The 18,586-nt window shown below is 42.9% G+C and overlaps 1 protein-coding gene across 4 annotated transcripts in view; it reads left to right on the top strand.

Annotated features, from left to right (window-relative positions):
• Nucleotides 1–285: 285 nt before the first annotated feature.
• The window catches only part of ARHGEF26 (Rho guanine nucleotide exchange factor 26), a 128,191-nt gene continuing 109,890 nt past the window's right edge, over nucleotides 286–18,586 (top strand). Inside the window, exons 1-4 of one of the 4 annotated variants that reach the window (XM_042955078.1) lie at nucleotides 286–333; nucleotides 1,851–2,982; nucleotides 4,347–4,386; nucleotides 7,994–8,139. In XM_042955078.1, the coding sequence (XP_042811012.1) occupies nucleotides 1,903–2,982; nucleotides 4,347–4,386; nucleotides 7,994–8,139 (1,266 nt within the window). In that variant the 5' untranslated portion in view covers nucleotides 286–333; nucleotides 1,851–1,902. Of the gene's footprint in view, nucleotides 334–1,306; nucleotides 2,983–4,346; nucleotides 4,387–7,993; nucleotides 8,140–18,586 lie in introns of those variants that run through there. The other 3 variants (XM_042955077.1, XM_042955076.1, XM_042955079.1) reach the window with 3 other exon arrangements.

Below are 18,586 nucleotides of genomic sequence, written 5' to 3'. Positions count from 1 at the left end.
GGGATGGCCACATGGCTCCTGCCCTCTGGAAGCGTACAGTCTAAAGAAGACAAAACATAATAACAAATACAAAAATAAATGTATATATGCACATTGTCATGAACCGTAGAAAAGGAAGAGAACAGGTGGCTGGGAAAATAAGCAGGGCCAAGATCTGATTCAGGAGGGGTCAGGGAAGTCCTCTCTGACGGAGGAACGGGTCAGAAGGTCAAGGAAAAACAAAGGGGCAGGTTCTGAGGCGGTTAAACTTGAAGTGGGTGTGGCCTAAGAATAGTGAAGCAAAGTGTTGAGAGAAAAAACTGCCACAGAGGTAGGCAGGTCGTGCAGTGCCTGGTAAGTCATGGAGAATTTTGAATTTTATTCTATGTATGCTTGGAAACCAATTTTTTTTGTAATTTAAATTGCATTTATTTTTGGTAAATAAATTTTGGTAAAATTCACGATTCAAAGCATTAAAGGGCCAATATTATTGAATGAAAACTCCTCCTCCCTCCAGCTTCCTAGCCACCCAGTTCCCCTCCCCCGAGCTGCCGGTACACATCCTTCCGGAAATACTCTAAGCACAAGCAAGCATATCTATCAATCTATATTATATTTTAAGCAGGGGAGCGAGGCCATCAGATTTGTGTTTTAAGACCACCCGAATGCTGAGAGGGCACTGGCTCTCAGCGTTTAGAGCCGCGCAGCCCAACTCACGCATTTCGCAAAACTCTACTCTGCGTAGGACCAGACCCCTAAACCACCCCCTCCCCCAAACCCTGCCCCAGGGCTTTCTAAATTGCAACTCCGCATGGCTCCCACGCTCTTTCTCACGGTGTGCTCCTGGCAACAGCCTAGCGCGCCCACAGCTCCCGGTCCGGAACCCTTGAGTTCGGCACCCAGCCCACGTGTGCTCAAGTGTTTTAAACAGAGACCGGAGGGGCGCCTGGGTGGCGCAGTCGGTTAAGCGTCCGACTTCAGCCAGGTCACGATCTCGCAGTCCGTGAGTTCGAGCCCCGCGTCAGGCTCTGGGCTGATGGCTCGGAGGCTGGAGCCTGTTTCCGATTCTGTGTCTCCCTCTCTCTCTGCCCCTCCCCCGTTCATGCTCTGTCTCTCTCTGTCCCAAAAATAAATAAAAAACGTTGAAAAAAAAAATTAAAAAAAAAAAAAAAAAAAAAAAAAAAAACAGAGACCGGAGGGGATCGAAGATACGCCAGGGCGGGAAAGCAGGATTTGCTCAGGCTGAGACAGAGGCGGGTCTAAGAGTGGCTAAAACTGGGGCGGGGCCAAGGCTGAGGGCGGGACCAAGCTTGAGGGCGGAGCCGATGGCCCCAGTCGGCTGCTGTGGTCTCCAGATCTCCCGCTGCTGTGATTCGATCTGAGACCCGGGCCACCCAAGGGGCAGTGGGCGCTCGTTGGCCCTGGGTTCTGTAAAGTCCCAAAGGTAAATCTGCCCAGGAGCCAGGCGGCTTGAGCGAGAGGGGACCAACGACGGGGCTGGGCAGCTGGATGGCGGTGGAGGGAAGCGTCGCGCGGCGAGTTTCCCAAGAAAGCTGAACTCGTAGCAAAGTTTCCTGTGCATCAGCTTGCACCCTGCGTATTGGTGGCGGGCTTTTTCCGTGCGGGTGGTCTTTGGACGCTGGAGAGACGCGGAGGTAATTGGATTATTCCGCCTGGGTACAGCCCAGATTTCTGTTCCGGAACACGCAGCGAGGTGGGCGCAGATTTTGCCCGAGAAAGGGTGGGTAATTAATTGACACGCAGTTGTATCGCGCACAGCAGTCGGGTGACTGCCAGACTCGGAGCGCGCGTGTTTGCAAGGCGTGTCTAGTTGTCCGGAGGCAAAGTTCCATGACTTCTTTCCTCTTTAGGCAAGACTAACTGGGTGCTGTTCCCTCTCGGGCTGACCTCCGAGTCTCCGCTATGGACAGCGAGAGTGATGTGGATTTTTCTAGCAACAGCTTAACCCCTTTATGGCGGAGGCGGTCAACTCCTCAGCCTCAGTTGCTGGGCCGGAGCAAGCCGAGGCCCCAGTCCTACCAGAGCCCCAGCGGATTGCTGATCACGGATTTCCCAGTGGAGGACCGAGGGACGCTCCCCGCGATGCAGACTCCTACCCAGGTACCCACCGCTTCAGAGGGCAGGACCGTCCAGGGGACCCCCCTGCTGCTTTGTACTCATCGTAGGGTGGTGACCAATGGGAGGACAGTCTCCCCGGAATACAGAGCTGTTTCTCCTCGGCTCCAACGTCCCAAGTCTCCCCAGGCTCCCAAAGCGTTTTCAGGGGGCTCCCCGAAATCCCCAGCGAATGGCACAGTGACCTCGCCCATGCCTCACCCGCTGCGCCCCCAGCGGACTCCTAACTCTCCCGCTTGCTGTAGCCGGGAGGGAGACCTGACCGGATTGACCACCAGCCCACTGCTTTTGCCTGCTGCAAATGGGCTAATCCCTAATATCGACTCCCCAGGCTCTGGGTCGCAATCCGGCCAGACGACTAAGGATCCTGAGCCGGGACCCTCGAAACTCTCTCCTGCGCCCCAGAAAAGGTCTTTGGAACAAAAACTCCCCCTCCAAAGGCTGCCCTCACAGGAGAACGAGCTCCCAGAGAATCCTTCAGTGGTTTTGAGCACAAATAGCCCTGCTGCCCTCAAAGTGGGGAAGCAGCAAATCATTCCAAAGAACCTGGCCTCGGAAATTAAAATAAGTAAATCCAACAGTCAGAATGTGGAGCCCCACAGGAGACTCCTCAAGGTGCGTAGCATGGTGGAGGGCCTCGGAGCACCTCTGGGCCCCGCAGACGATGAGGGTGAGGCGGAGAACGACGTGGACAGCCCAGGGTCTCTGCGGAGAGGTTTGCGCTCCACGTCCTATCGTCGGGCGGTGGTCAGTGGCTTTGATTTTGACAGTCCTACCACTTCAAAGAAGAAGAACAGAATGTCCCAGCCTGTTCTGAAAGCAGTGATGGAAGACAAGGAGAAGTTTTCCAGTCTGGGAAGGATAAAGGTAAGGGTGAGCAGGAGTGTCACTCATTAAGCCAGGCATTCACCAAGCCAAAAGCGAAGGTGTTGGGCGTGGGGGGAGGGGCACAGAGGAAACCAGAAGTTATTGTTCTCTTTTAATTCTCTTGTTGATCAGACCTGTGCACATCTATCTCTTGGCCATTCTGTTGCAGGCAGTCACAGCCAGGTTAATGCAGCTTGGTGGGAGGAAGTAAAACTCTTACCACTGTTTTAACTTTCTAAACTCAGGCAGAGTGGCAGAATGTGGGGGACAAATGTGAAAAAGAAATACAGCAAATTAGGTACTGGCTGAGTGAGTCCTGAACACTTTTAATACAGGTAGCTGAACAGGAGGTGGAGAGCGGGTGTGGTACTCTTGACTGAATGGTCAAAATGTCTGGGGCTTGTTTAGAGGTGTCAGGGGTTGCTGATTCATCACAGCTGAGACAGGAAACTACCCATTTCTTTTGAGCATATTGATTATTTTAATTATTGAAAGTAATTCATGCTAATTACTTACTGAATTTTTTTTGGAGAAGTGATAACATAGTAAATGCCATCCAGGTAAAATGTGAGTTTTAAAATTAATTGCCAGAATCATAAAAGTTACAAATGTTTGTCATCTTTGTTGTTGCTTGTCTCTGTCGCCACTGTCAGTGGTTGTATTTTATTCCCATGTTGTGTCCATTTATTCTTGAGAGCATTTAACAAGTTGGTAGCTCAGAACTTCAGATTCAAGTGAACTCTGCTCCCTGATCGAGGCCTAGAAATTTCATAGGTTAAAATACTGCCAAATATGACATAAAGAGATAGGGAAAACTAAAGAAGGACATTTTGGAGTGTGTATGTGCTGCTTTGTCCAGAAACAAGACAGATCTCAGCAGAAATTCATTTTGGCAGCCTCAACTTTCCTTGGTTAATCAGAGAAGTGGAACCAATTTGTACAAATGTCAATATGTCATAGACAAGTAAGGCTATTTTATTTTCGACCTCATGGCCTTAGAGAAATTACATAACATTTTAGGTGGTTTTTATCCCCTACCCCCCAACTCTGCAAGTATAGCACAGCTCAGTTTAACAGTGATGGTGAATCACCAGTAGTGAAATGAGCTGCTTGCTGGTCTTTTGAGGATTCTCAAGCTGTTTTGCTGGGTCTGTGGGATGTTGTACATTTTATTTTACCAGTTTAGTGAATTGTAGTAGACAGATGAGTGAACTACTCAAGGGATCGTCTGCTGTATGGTTTTGGAAATCTAATGAATGTAACAACAAAAGAAGTAATTTTCTTAAAATAGCTGTATTTTCTGTTTGGCTCATTCATACATAGTTTGCTTTGCTTTTTCCTTTTTTGCTTTTCTTGTTTCTTAGAAAAAAATGCTGAAAGGACAAGGAACATTTGATGGGGAAGGTAAGCATTTGATTTTCCAGACTTTTATTGCTGTTTCAATGTGGAATATCAATTATAAGTTGAAATCCAACCGCAGTAACAAAAACACTTAACATGAGAAAAATGTCCAACTTCTTCCCAAATTATACAGTATGAATCTCTGCACTAAGCTAAATTTTCATCCAGTAATACCAGCAGTAAATGGAATTAACGGCATTCTTTGTAAGCTGATAACTTTGTCAGCCAACATCCTGGATTTTTAATTCTTATCTACCCTGGTTCCATCCCCGCCTCCCTCAAAAAATGGACAAAGAGTAAGAGCCGGCTCTAGATTTTGAGTTAAAAATCCTGAGTTTGGCACTTAAATCTTAAGTCATAGTTCCTTTGACTTAATATTCTTTTCTCCGTATTTCCAAATTTTAGTATCATTACTGACTTCCTATTTACCTATCAAGTTTCAGCTTGGGGGAACTCTAACTGTCCCGGCTGATACAAACCTATTCCTAAGAATTTGTAACCCGTATAGTATTTTTGTGAAGGATCACAAAAACAAAAGCTGCTCAGCCAGGTGTTCAAACCCTAATCAGATTAGAGGACTTTGTATATACAGACGGGTCAAGTGTCAAGTAACTGGAAGAGCACAAAGCAAACAGCCCCACCTGCAGCCTTCCTGGGGTGGGAGGAACATGCTGGAGGTGAAGGTAGTTACTTTCTGTCATGCTTTGAAATGTTAAGATTTTCTAATCTTTCAAGAGTAATGAAGAAGGGTATGCCTCTCTATAAGTAAATCTACCGTAAAATCACCCAGAGATATAAAATACGTAATCTTAGGTGATTACAAAATATTTCCCTATGTAATTCTTATAAAAATCCATTCTCTTGGAGCATTTAAACATGACCAGTTCATAAAAATGTATTCGTAGCACCAATCTGAGGTGCAACGAATATATAAAATATATGATATTTTAGCTGGTTTGGGCAAATTCATCTCTCTGATTTTATAATTGAAGAAACTGGGAGCTTGGAGAGGTTTAGTGTCTTTCCCACCATCACATAGCCAGTATGAGGGCAGATAACTGGTCCTGAGTCCATTTTGCTTACTCTTGAATCACTTTATGACCATGAAGTAAACAGAGTATCTACCTAATAGGCATTTAGAGAGATGGTTTGCATCTTCTAGAAGTTGACATTGATTCTGGGACCTTTGTCTCAAAGGGTTAAAAATGTTGAGCTTTTTTTTTTTTAAGTCCGAGGACAGACTTTTTATTTTTATTTTTACTTTTATTTTTTATATGTAGTTGTATGTTGTTTCCTTTTATAAGGAGCTGTCTCTGTGCGCTCTTTGGTCTCTTCTCAATATGATGGCCTGGAAATTTTCACAGATACGTATGTGAGGAATACAGGATTCTTAGAGTTAATGACTAAGAAGAATGTAGCTTAGGATGAGGTGCAGTAGAGTGGTGAGAACCTGCCAGCCAGGGACCTGGGTTGTCATCGTACAGTTTCTGTTCATCAGTTGTGTGACATTGAGCAAGCATCTTAACCTCACCAAGACTCAGTGTCCTCATGGATGAAATGAGGCCAATAATACTATTGCCTTTGTTGTTGTGAGAATGAGTGAGTAATCTTATCAACAATCTACGCATGTTTTGTGCCAACCACCGGTACTTTAGAGAACACTACAGAGGTGTGGTAACGCAGTCTTTACCCTCATAATCTGTTTTACGTATGTAAAACCATCAGAGAACAGTAAAATCTTGCATCGACTCCAGTATTACTTTAGTCATGATGCATATAGAACATGCTGTAGTTGATGAAGAGGCAGATGTCTGTTTTCTTCCGTAGGTGGGAAAGGCATTTCAAAGTCAGTAGGTCCCAAATCAAATTCATGATCTTTCCCTCTAAAGCTACATCTCCTCAGGCGTTCCCATCTCCCACTGTGCAGCTGTTGGGACCTGCAGATGTAGGAAACATCCTGGAAACATCCTTACCACCTCCCTTTCTCTGACCCCCATCTCCAGGCCATCCTCAATAGCCCATCTCCATTCTTGCATAGCATCCTAATTAGTTTTCTACGCAGCTAGTATTTTGCTCCAACAATATAATCAAATCTTTTCCTTTCCATGGATTCCCTTTGTAATCAGGATAAAATACAATCTTCGCAGTGTGGAAGAAATTCAGTTGTTTTGTACTTGGGATAAAATCCAGTTCTTTAACATCGCCTGCAAATCTCTGCTTGATTTAGACTATCTGGCTCACCTCCCTAAACCCACCTTGCACCCTTTGTCCACTAGACACCCATACTCTACACATTGACTTTTCCTTTGTTCTTCTAAGGTATTACGTTTCTTTTTGCCTCAGGGCTTTTGCATATACTTTTTCCTTTAGCTCTGAAGCTTCTCAGCTTTCAGATCTTAGATTTTTCTCAGTAACACCTGTTTGACCACCGCCCACCCCCACCCCCCACCCCACCCACAAGAGGTCACACCCTGCTGAGAATCTGTTCTTCAAGCACCCATATAGAAATCATTCAGTTTATAGGTACATATATGTGCAAGATTATTTTGTCTTCAACCCTACAGTGACTTGTCTTCTCAGACTGAAAACCAGAGTCCTTTCTATGGCATTGAGGCAAGAGCCTACATGATCTGCCCTCTCTTCATCTCCAGCCCCCATCTCTTAAGCTTCCTCCCTTCCCTTACCCTATTTCACCCATATAGGCTTCCTTGCTGGTCCTCACACGTAGAGACATACCAAACAGACTCCTGTCCCAGGACCTTTGTACTTGCTCTTCCCTCTGATGGGATGTTCTTTTGCCAGCTGTAAGATGTCTTGCTTTCTCACCTTTTTTAGATTAAATATCACTTTGGTGAGGCCTTCCTAAACCACCCTATTTAAAATCTACATACCCTCATTGTAATGTTCCCCTCCTTTCCAGGTTTTGCTTTTCTCCATGACACTTATCAGCATCTGACGTACCATAAAAATTACTTGTTTATTTATTATCACTCTTTGCTCACTCCGATGTCCGCTCTATGAAGATTGAGATTTTTATCTTTTTTGTTCATTGTATCCCTAGCAGTTGTTGGCATCCAGGAGGCATTTTATAAATATCCGTTGAATGAATAAATGAGTGAGTGACTTGGAATATTTTTCTCTTCCTATTTTTAGCTTATGAGGGCACAAGAAGTTTCTTTTATTTTCCATTTACTCTCAGCCCTTGGCACATTGTAGATATACAATAAATGTGGGTTAAATAGGTAAATGAATGGTGGTGGGCTTTGAAAGAAAGGTAGGTTATGAATTCAGTTTAACCTAAAGAAAAACAGTGATGTAATAGGCATGGCTATCCTCTGTGGGTGGTAGACAGAAACATGGAAACTTTGCTTCCATTGGTATTTCATGTATGGATCCCTCCCATTCCCCTATAGGTGAATTGGGGACAGAGCTGTGTGAGTGAGAAAATCACTTTTTGGTGATCACTTTTCTTCAGTGATGAAATCCATTTGTTTCCTTGTTGTTCATTAAAATGGAGCCCAAACCTTGTATAAATATGGATGTTGGTTTAGAAAAACTAGCATAAAGACGGGGGCAATTAGTGACCTGTAGGGTTTGTATTTCTTAACAGAAAATGCTGTCCTGTATCAGAACTACAAAGAAAAGGCTCTTGACATTGACTCTGATGAAGAGTCGGAGCCCAAAGAACAGAAGTCAGATGAAAAAATTGTGATTCACCACAAGCCACTGAGATCCACATGGAGCCAGCTTTCTGCGGTGAGTGTTTACCTTTTTCTTTCCGATCTGTGGGCATGAAAAAACCAAGCTGTGGAAAATTAGGTCTGGATGTGGTTTTAACTTTTTCTGCCAATGATCTTGTAACCCAGAAGAGAAAGACTCCTCTTCTTTTTAGATTGTGAAATGGGTCTTGAAAGTCTTCAGGCACTGGTGAGAACATGGACTTTAACACTTCTGATTGGGAAAATCAGGTTTTGATAAAATAAGGTGACTTGACACTAACATACTATGCTCTGGAAGCTTTTCCTGCTCAGTATCTTTTCTTGTTTTTAATTTTTTAAATTTTTATTTATTTTTTATTTTTTATGTAGTATGTATGTAGAGGTAACTTAATCTATCCTGAACTTTATCGTAATTATGGCTATATATACAGTAACGTGTATGTGTATCTATGCACAATAGGGAGTTTATGACAGTTTTTCCTTGGAAATTTCATTTGATATAGACACAATTATATGTTCTTGCAGTTGATTAATGAATGGCATTCTGTTCCATATCCCTCTGTGCATCTTTTGTGTGAGCCTGTCTGATACTTATTTTGTGTCGATGAGTAATTTCTCCTCTCTGCATCAAACATCTTTTGTTTATAGCCATAATTTCTCTTCCTCCTGGTTTAACAAATGTCACAGTGTGCAGCTTAGTTTACTTGATAGGAGTTTGGGCACAGCATCTGTGGGCATCTGATGCATTACCAAGTAGAAAGGAATTCCCATGGCTGGCTTGGGTGGTGGGAGCATTGCATCAAAAAACAAGCCAGTACACCTCTGTGAGTCCCTTAGGCAATGTGGGAGCAGAAGCGATTCCCTCTTAAGCTGAAATGAGCATTGTTCAGCGTCAAGAATATCGTATATTTAGGGATTGCACCAGTATAAGAAAAGGAGTTGTCTATGTTGGAGCTCATAAACAGGGATATGGGAATGGATGTATGGTGATGACGAGGATGACTTCTGGTCAGGTTCTTTCTCCTCTCTTCTACTCCCTGTTGGAATTCAGAATTCTAGAAAACTAGCCCTTTCCCCCTGTCTCCCTCCCAGCCCCTAATTCTGTTCTAAGGAGAATTTATTCATTTCCAGTGCCTCCAAGCTGTGGCTCCCTTAGTATTATTCCACAGATTAAAATGTCCTGAATTAAAATTAAATTAAAATTCCCTCAGATTAAAAGGGCAGGTGGTGTTACAACTGATGCTGGTGAGTGTGGAGGATGAGGCCTGGTGGGGACTGTGGTGAACAGGCCTGATGGAACCTGAGCAGCGGCCACTTAGGTCAGACGCCAGCCCTGTGTTGCCAGATCTTCTGACATTTAGAAAAGAGAAAGCTGAAATCCGGATTTTTTTTTTTTTTATGATTATTATCCTAATTCAATTTTAGAAATTTTAGAAAAATGATGTGTGAGGCCAACAAAGGATTTATGGGCCAGTCTTGTCTCCTGTGCTAACAGCTTTGGAACTTTTGTGATGTTTCTGTGATTTTTGCATGTGGTCAGATGGTCACACCCATCCACAGAACCAGCGTGTTGGCAGCCTTACACCCTAGTCTAATGATCTCATGATAGTAAATCCCTGAGCACATATGTGGAGAAACTGGTGACAGGCCCTTAGAGGCCATGCTAACTCTAAATGGCTGTCATTCCACTGTTGGTGTGGGCCATTTGGTCGAGGATCCTCAAAAAGAAAGCTGTGGATTTTTTGAGTTCTTCCTCTGTGGTGGCGGCAGCTGCATTTGTTAGCACGGGCCTAAATCTTGCTGTTCTTCTCTGCACGCTAAACAGAAATGTGTGTTTCTGTGTCACTCACACTCTGATCCAACCTAGCTTTAGTGCTGAAGAGCAAGCTGCTGTACTTCCGCCCCCTGAAATTTGGCTTTCATCTAGATTAACGAATGCATATTAAAATAATACTCCAGGACCTACTCCGTACAGCTTCAAATATGGGCCTGCATTTCATTTGGCCAAAGATAAATCGATGTGCCTTTTGTTAACAAGACTGCTGTCAAAAGACTCTCTGGTGATAAAATGTAAAGCTATAAAGTGGCTTCTAACTTTGGTGTGTGTTATCTTGGATTTCGGTGTTTCCAGGAGGCTTGTGTATATTTATTGTGTTGCTTGGCAATCACATTTAATCAAAGCAGCATTGGACTTCGCCTCTTCCCATTCTTAGGCACGAGATTGCATTTCCTTTATGCTTTTTGTGTCTCCTTTTCACATTTAAAACATTTTACTTTAGTTCTCTACCATAAAGTACTTGAAACATGCGGAAAAACTTAAAAATAAGTATGTGTAATAGATTTCTGGGTACCTGCCACCCACATTGAACAAATGTTACCATTTTAACATCCAGATCTCTGTTTCTTAAGGCAGATCCAGTTAACCACCCTCATCTCCAGCACTTTGCTCCTTTCTGCCTTCCCAGAATAAGTACTGCCCTGAAGTTCTCTTCTGTCCTTCCCACGTGGGTTTTCTGTCCACTAAAGAGATGCAAGCAAGCAGCTCTGGCTTTTAGGAAAGTAGATATTTCAGCGGCAGAAAGTGGTCATTACTGTTTTAAAAAGCCTAGCAGTTGGTATGTCCAAGTTGCGATTAGGAGCCTAAAGAGAGGAAGCTTTGTGAGTTATGACCAATGTCAGGATGTTTCCATAAGGGATCAGCACCTCCATTTCTCCATTTGACCTCCTGCCCTAATCCTTCCTTGTAGAGGGGCTACAGTGTTTACAGTGGGTTTCAGAAAACATCTGCTCTTTCCATGCTTTCCTCTAATGTGCCAAATTAGTAGGGTAACCTGCATCTAATCTTGCAGGTATCACTTTATTTACAAAAATTTTTTTTTGATGTTTATTATTTTTGAGCGAGAGAGCGAGCAAGGGAGGTGTAGAGAGAAAGGAGACACAGAATCCAAAGCAGGCTCCGAGCTCTGAACTGTCAGCACAGAGCCCGATGCAGGGCTCCAACTCATGGACCATGAGATCATGACCTGAGCCAAAGTCAGATGCATAACTGACCGAGCCACCCAGGTGCCCCTTGCATATATCACTTTAACACAAAACTCTTCTTTGAGTAAGGCCTTGATTCTAGAGAGTAGGACAAGGGGTTTTCTGGCAAAAGGTTAAGTCTCAGTTTGGCATCTATTGACTTTCTACTTGGGAGGGGTGTGTGTGAGCACACATGTGCATTGGCTGTTGTTGGTTGTTCTATTTTCTAAAAATCTCTTTGTTGCAAACACCTGCATGCCTCCTGGGATGATGAAACCTTTCTTACCAGTTGGCCGTAAGAAGCATTCAGTATGCAAAAGGCTCTTTAGAAGTGCAGTAGTTTGCAGTAATTTATGGTTGTTACACAGTTCTTTAAGCCTTCAGTCCATAGTGTAGTGTCTTAGTGTGCTTGCTTATGTGTCTCCTTTGATTCTACTGGACAATCACACAGGTGACAAGTGTCCCCGTTTACATTGCTGGGGACAGGTTTAACTGTAGGGTTGTGATTATCTAGCAGTGAGGGAGAATTAGAACTGTGTAAGAGACATTTAATTGGGCCTCAGTGGGATAGAGAGTCTAGCTGCCACGGACTTCTCCAGTCGGGTTAAGGTGAATTGATGGTGATGAACTCAGCATTGGTGGCTGTGCCAGCAGGTTCTCCATGTAGAGGTGGCCGTTGTCCTGTGGTCAGGAATACAACCTGGGCTCCTTAATTTCATAAGACGGTGACAGGCTTGCTCTTCATTCACTTGATTGTCAAAGTGGGCAGACCTCTCCAAGTAGGTACAAAGTAGGTAGATATAGAATGTCTGCATTCCAGGGAATATAACTCTGTGCTGCTCTTCAGGCCTTCGAGAACACTAATACATGAGATATAATTTTCAGTTATTACGGTTCCCAGTTTTGAAGTGCAAAGGGTTTGAGGTTTTGAGCCAGGGAAGCCATTTTTAACCTCTAGGGATCTGTGCCCAGAGACCAGGAACCTGCCCCACACAGGTATGTTGCTTGTGACTCACCTAAAATGGCAGCATGAGGACTAAGCCAACAGTTCTTGGATCCCTAGGAAAAGCCTGAGGTCCGAAGAGAAATATTGATGATATTATTAGTCTGGGATGGAACACTGAGTGCTTGTTACAGTTAGTGCCGGGTGTGTAGCCAGCTGAGTCCTGGACGCAACGCGAGCTTCAGGATTTCCCTAAAGTTCATCCTTTACTGGGATCCTGGAAGCATTTACAATATTACCAAAAGCAAAAGATAGATGTTGACTGGAGCCTTTTCGTTTTTTATCACAACCACCCCTCCCTTCCCTGAGATCACACACTGTGCATGTACTAAAAAATGATGGTTGTGAAACCAGTGTTTGCTTTGTCAAGATCAGCGACAGCACCAAAGCCACCCTCACCAGCCATGCCCTGACCCCATTTATTTGCCATGGGGTGTGTTTGTGTAATTTCCATCACCTTGACATGCCAGGTACCTTTGAAAAGGGCGTTCAGACTCCGCAGGCAAAAACAAGCACTCAGGCAGACTTTCTGCTGGAATTCAACACCTAATATAGTCATCCTCTTCTGCACTCTTCATTTGCACTTGCTGACATGGGGCTTTATCAGTAATCTTGAATCATTTTGAGTATCTCTTTAGGTTGTTCAGAAATGCTAAATGCTAGCGAGGAACTGATTTTTCTGTTTTCATCAGAGTGTTCAGCTGTGCGTAGTGTGGCCAACGGCATAATGGGAGATCTGATGTCAGGACTTCAGTCTCTGAGCCCTGGCTCTGCTCTTAAGATGCACAGAGTTTGCCACTGGACGGCTTTTGCGAACTGCCAAACGAGAAAGGACGATTTGAAAAATGGTGACTTTGACATACGTGTAATTTCATTCAGTTGAATATATAACAGACACTTTGGAGACTTAGCAGTTTTATCTGATGGGACTTATTCTTTTAGAATTTATATTGTGTTCATGGTGAGAGACATACTGTTTTCTACTAAAAAACAGAGCTCCACAGATGTGATAAACCTGAATATCATCCTGTTTGCAGAAATACTTAATGCATGGAGAGGTCATAGAAAATTGCATTCTTTTTCCTTACATTTTCACACGTGTCTGAATTAATTTTCAGTTCAGTGACTTGCATAAAATAATCTTCAGTCATATAATTTTCTATTTACCTTTTGCAACATAGCAGTCTCATAAAATTATTTTTTACCTAAGATGGGGATTTGTGCCTTTTACCATACCTATCTTTTGTTTTTTAAAAAATAGAAAAAAACATGCTCATTTTTCATGTCTGGCTTGCTTTTAGTGCTCATAGTGGAAACAGTCTGGGCTTTAGATATCTACTTGTCCACGCTTTTAAGTTGGCAGTAGGTCTCCTGAAATGTTTGTATCTTTATACAGAAATACAGAATATTTGTATCTTTATACAGAAATAGAGGTCCATGTGCCTGGACCTGAGACCCAAGCAGAGATCCTGTTCTAGCTGAGGAACCTGGAGCTGGGGGCCTGCTTAGCTGAGCCAGGGACTAGGCTCTATATGCTCCTGCCATATTAGTACAGTTAGATTATGGGGTTCTCTTAACATTTTTAAAAATTAATTTTGACTTATGTAAGCAACACATAATACATTCTCCATGTAAAAAAAGAATTCAAAGAATTCTTTAGTCTTCAGGTAAGACTAAAATCTCTTTTGTCATATCTGCAATCCCAATCTCTTTCCCCTTCTCTATTGGTAGTGCTATTCTTTAAAAAAAAATTTTTTTAAATGTTTATTTATTTTTGAGAGAGAGAAAGAGTGCAAGCTGGGGAGGGACAGAGAGGGAGACCCAGAATCTGAAGCAGGCTCCAGGCGTTGAGCTGTCAGCACAGAGCCCGATGCGGGGCTGGAACCCACGAGCTGTGAGATCATGACTTGAGCTGAGGTCTGATGCTTAAATGACAGCCACCGAGGCGTCCCTAGGCAGTTTTGTTCTTAATTTGGTAACATTCTTCTCAAAATCCACACATACACATTTAAGGGAAATATAAAGATCACATGTGTTTACTTAAATATATACTGTACAGTGTTCACAATTTTGCTTTTTTTCTGAGTGATGTATCATATCAGTCATTTCATGTCTATACATGATGATCTTCACTGTTCTTTCTAGCTGCTGTGTTATTGTATAGGATGGATATCTGTTTTGCCGTCTTTCCTTTTGGGTAGTTATACGTGCATTGAGAATATAATAAAAACTTTGAGGCATAGGTCTTTAAAAATGCAGACACAAATTTACATGTAAATATTTTTTAAAATTTATTTTATTTTATTTTTGAGAGACAGAGTGCGAGCTGGGGAGTGGCAGAGAGAGAGGGAGACAGAATCTGAAGCAGGCTCCAGGCTCTGAGCTGTCAGTTCAGAGCCTGACGCAGGTCTTGAACTCACAGACTGTGAGATCATGACCTGAGCTGAAGTCGGACGCCCAACCGACTGAGCCACCCAGGCGCCCCTGTAAATATTTGTTTATAATTTTGTTTCTTTTCTTTTTTTTAAATTTCAGTTTGAGGATTTTTTTTCTTGTTTAATCTCTAAATACTGGAAACACCTTACTTGAGCTCTCTATATATCGAGTAGCTTCCATGTTGTTCATATCACCTTTAGAAGTTTTTTTTTTTCTGAATTATAGCAGAGTTGGAACTTGAGCTGTATAACTCTTTCTGAAGAATATATATAGATATATAAACTGCTCCAGCTGAAGCTGATTAATGAAAGGGCAATTGAGTAGTAGATATGCCAGTGTTTATGTTCTTGATTCTCCTGAGAGAACAATGGGATGTGAATTGTGGGTGTGTATGCACCACGCCCCTAGGGAGGCAGAACACAAGAGACAGGTGCTCCAAGAAAGTGGGAATTGATGAGCACAGGGATATTAAATTTTGGTCAGCATAACTACAAAAAGGCATTTCAAGCAGAAACCTAGACTTGGGACCCAATACAAAGAAGGTCTTATTATTTCATTGAGCAGAAAACCAAGGAGAGAGATTGATGAATGATTCCTTCATTCATCTGGTCTTTATGGAGAGCCTGCTGTATTCTAGGCCCCGTGCTAGACCTCGGAGATAGAGCAAAACAGATTCCGCCTTGCTTTCATGTCCTTGCAGACACTTTTCATGGTGAGACAAGTATCAAATAATCCCACAAATAAATGACAGGATTACAACTGTATTAATGCCATGAAGGACGGGTTTGTGGTGCTCTGAGATCCTATGGGGGAGGGCACTTGTCTGGGCAAGGTGCTGTCAACCGATAGGTGGTGGGAGAGGAAGGGACAGGAGCCTGCCATCAGTGGTGTGTCCACATAGGTGTCTGGGTAAAGTTGGTGGTGGGGGACAGGCACAGGATTGAGGAATCTCAGGCAGAGAAATCATCCTGTACGTGGACCCTCTGGGGTGATAGTGGGTCAGAGGAGTTAAAACTGGTGCAACTGGAGCTTCTTGCTCTGCTTCGTGGGCTCTTCCTCACTCTTCCCATCTCTAAATGTTGGAGGCTCCTGAGGCTCCATCTTTGGGCCTCTTATGTGCACTCATTTGGTGATCTCATCTGATCTTGTGGATTTAAATACATCACATGCTCTGATGACTTCTAGTGTCTATTTCTAGACTGGACCTTTTGCTGAATTTTCAGAGAAGGATATCCAGCTTCATTTCTGGCATCTAATTGGCTTCTCAAAGTTAACCTGTCCAAAAGTTCACTTCTGATTACTCTCTTTTATTTTTATTTTCTCAGCAAATAGCAATTCCATCTTTCTATTTGCCAACATCCAAAGCCTTGGTGTCATTCCTCAGTCTTCTGTTTCTCCCATAACCTTCTTCAAATTTGTTGCAAAGCCTGTTGCCTTTACCTTCAGAATAGAGCTACTCTGCTGTTCTGCCCTGTCCGGCATAGAAGTGGATTATCCCCACTGCTTTTCAGCTCAACTCCTGCATCTACTGGGGCCTCTTTTCATCTCTCCTCCATGTAGGAGCATATAATTATATTGTTTGTTTGTGATCCTGTTAAAATATGCCAAGATGCTTTTTGTTCTGAACCCTAAAGTGTTCTCACCTCCACTTAGAGTAAAGGCCAAGTCTTACAGTAGCCATTGAAGCTGTATAATCTGTCCTGGTTACCTTTCTGGACTTATCTCCGCCATCTTGCTCATTGCTCAGTCTCACTGATGGTCCTTGAATACAAGGTGTACTCTGCGCCAGGGCCTTTGCATTTGTGGTCTGCCCAGCTGCTAGTAACTCTTCTTTTTTTAAAAAAAAAAATTTTTTTTTTTTAACGTTTATTTACTTTTGAGACAGAGACAGAGCATGAACAGGGGAGGGGCAGAGAGAGAGGGAGACACAGAATCCAAAGTGGGCTCCAGGCTCTGAGCTGTCAGCACAGAGGCCGACACGGGGCTTGAACTCACGGACCATGAGATCATGACCTGAGCCGAAGTCGGACGGTTAACCGACTGAGCCACCCAGGCGCCCCTAGTAACTATTCTTCCACAGAGCCACATGGCTTTCTCCCTTACCTTCTCCTTTACACTTTCTTAACATTTCTTATCCTCTCTATGACACTTACCTCTCTAACATACTGTGTCATTTACTTTTTTGGTTAATTGCCCATCTACTCTGCTGGAATAAAAGGTACATGAAGGCAGAGGCTTTTGTCCGTTTTGTTTTTTGGTCTATTCCTAGCCCATGAAATGGTGCCTGACTTACAGAAGACTTGCAGTAACTACTGAATGAATTTATGAATGAATGTATAAATGAATGAATAAATTCAGAAAAATAATCCTAGAAGTGAAAATAGTAGAAAGTTATGCATCAGTGAAAACAACAAGGAAGTTTCCTATTTAGGGACCACTTGGAGGCTATATTTAATTTTTATTAAAAAAAATTATTGATGGTTGTTTGGCTGCATCCTGGATCTAATACATGTCTTTGATACATTGGGGAAAATTGACATCTTCACGGTTTAGAACTGTGTTAGCCCGTGGTAGGTGTTTGCATGCTATGAAATCAAATTCAGATGCAACCTAATTTTTCACTTGGTATTTCTTTTGCACATAGGGTGCATGCAAGAACAATAGCATTCTGTAGAAACATAGTACAATTAGGTAAAAGGAGGGAAGCCTCAGGTACTTTGAGGAGTTCTGAATACTGAGCCTTGGATTGTGGAAATCATCTGTCAGATTCTTGCATTTACTGTCTCGATTTTAAGATGTGCCCTCTGGTGTCTCCTCCTTTAGTCTGATGATGGGACTGTTGCCTCAAGGCCACATCCACAGAATGATTTGTCTTCATGATGATGGAAGAAGTCATCACTATAAAAATTACTATTGAATCTTTAGATATGGAACTTGTGCTTAAAAATGTGTTTTTTCAAAATTTGATTTATCCAGAGTACTGATAGTCTGGATTTTCTACTTTAGTCTGTACTCTTATTAGGTCTTAGCATTATTATGGCACTCTATCTGAATATCTTCAATTGAAGCTATAAAAGATTATAAAGCCAATGGACAGCTTCTACAGAAGTAGTGTTGTCAGTGAAAGGAAATTGAAGATTATTTTCCTTTTTGGCGTGGGAGAGAAACACTGCCACCCATCCAACTGCAATAACACAAAAATGGAGTGGTTCCCATTTTGAAGTGGCAGGAAACTCTGTTTCTGGTAGTGATAGGCAGAGGAGTGTGATTGTTGTTTGTTCAACTGAGCAACAGGGAGCCCTTCTAGCCACATGGGTTCAAGGTCTCAGTGTGAGCAGGCAGTGCAGTGACTGACCTGCCGGAGAGCTGTAGCTCTGGGACCTGCCATTGGACAATTAGGATATTAATTTGTTTACATACAGTTAAATTATTGACCAAATATTTGCAGAGGACTTACTGTGCACTGAGGATTGTCCTAAGTCATTTCATTACAGTTTATATAGTCCTTAGGACAATACCATGAGGGCAGTGCTGTTTCTCTACTTTGTTTCAAGGTGACTGAGACTGTGAGATGTTAAATATGGTTAGTCTCCTACTGTTTTTGTTAGGGTCTTGTTATTACCTAGAACAGAGCCTCTCAGGTGCCCCGTTATCATGGATACAGGTACGTAGGGCTCTGGAAGAGCAGGAACTATATTTACTTACCTCTGGTATTTGGCCGATCATGTGACTCAGCAACTATCTGCCTGTTGGCTCACTTCTTGTCATGAACTTATTGTCCCATTTTACTGTGTCTGTGTTTTCTCCCAAGAGTTCCTGCATACTCAGTGTCAGAGTTCTGGTAACTTAGACTTGAGGTCACCTGGGATGGGCCTCCCCCACCTCATGTTATCCTTTCAGCTTCCATATATAACTACCCAGTTCAGTTTCTTGAGAGGATCATATTGGATCATATTAGCTCAGCACTTCCCCCCACTTAAGAGGCCACCTAAACATTTATTGTTGTTTGGCTCAAGGTGCCTAA

Source organism: Panthera leo, chromosome C2 (assembly GCF_018350215.1).
Source record: "Panthera leo isolate Ple1 chromosome C2, P.leo_Ple1_pat1.1, whole genome shotgun sequence".
Classification (NCBI taxonomy): Eukaryota; Metazoa; Chordata; class Mammalia; order Carnivora; family Felidae; genus Panthera; species Panthera leo.
Note: the sequence above shows the minus strand (reverse complement) of the source record. Positions and strands in the feature narration are given on the sequence as shown.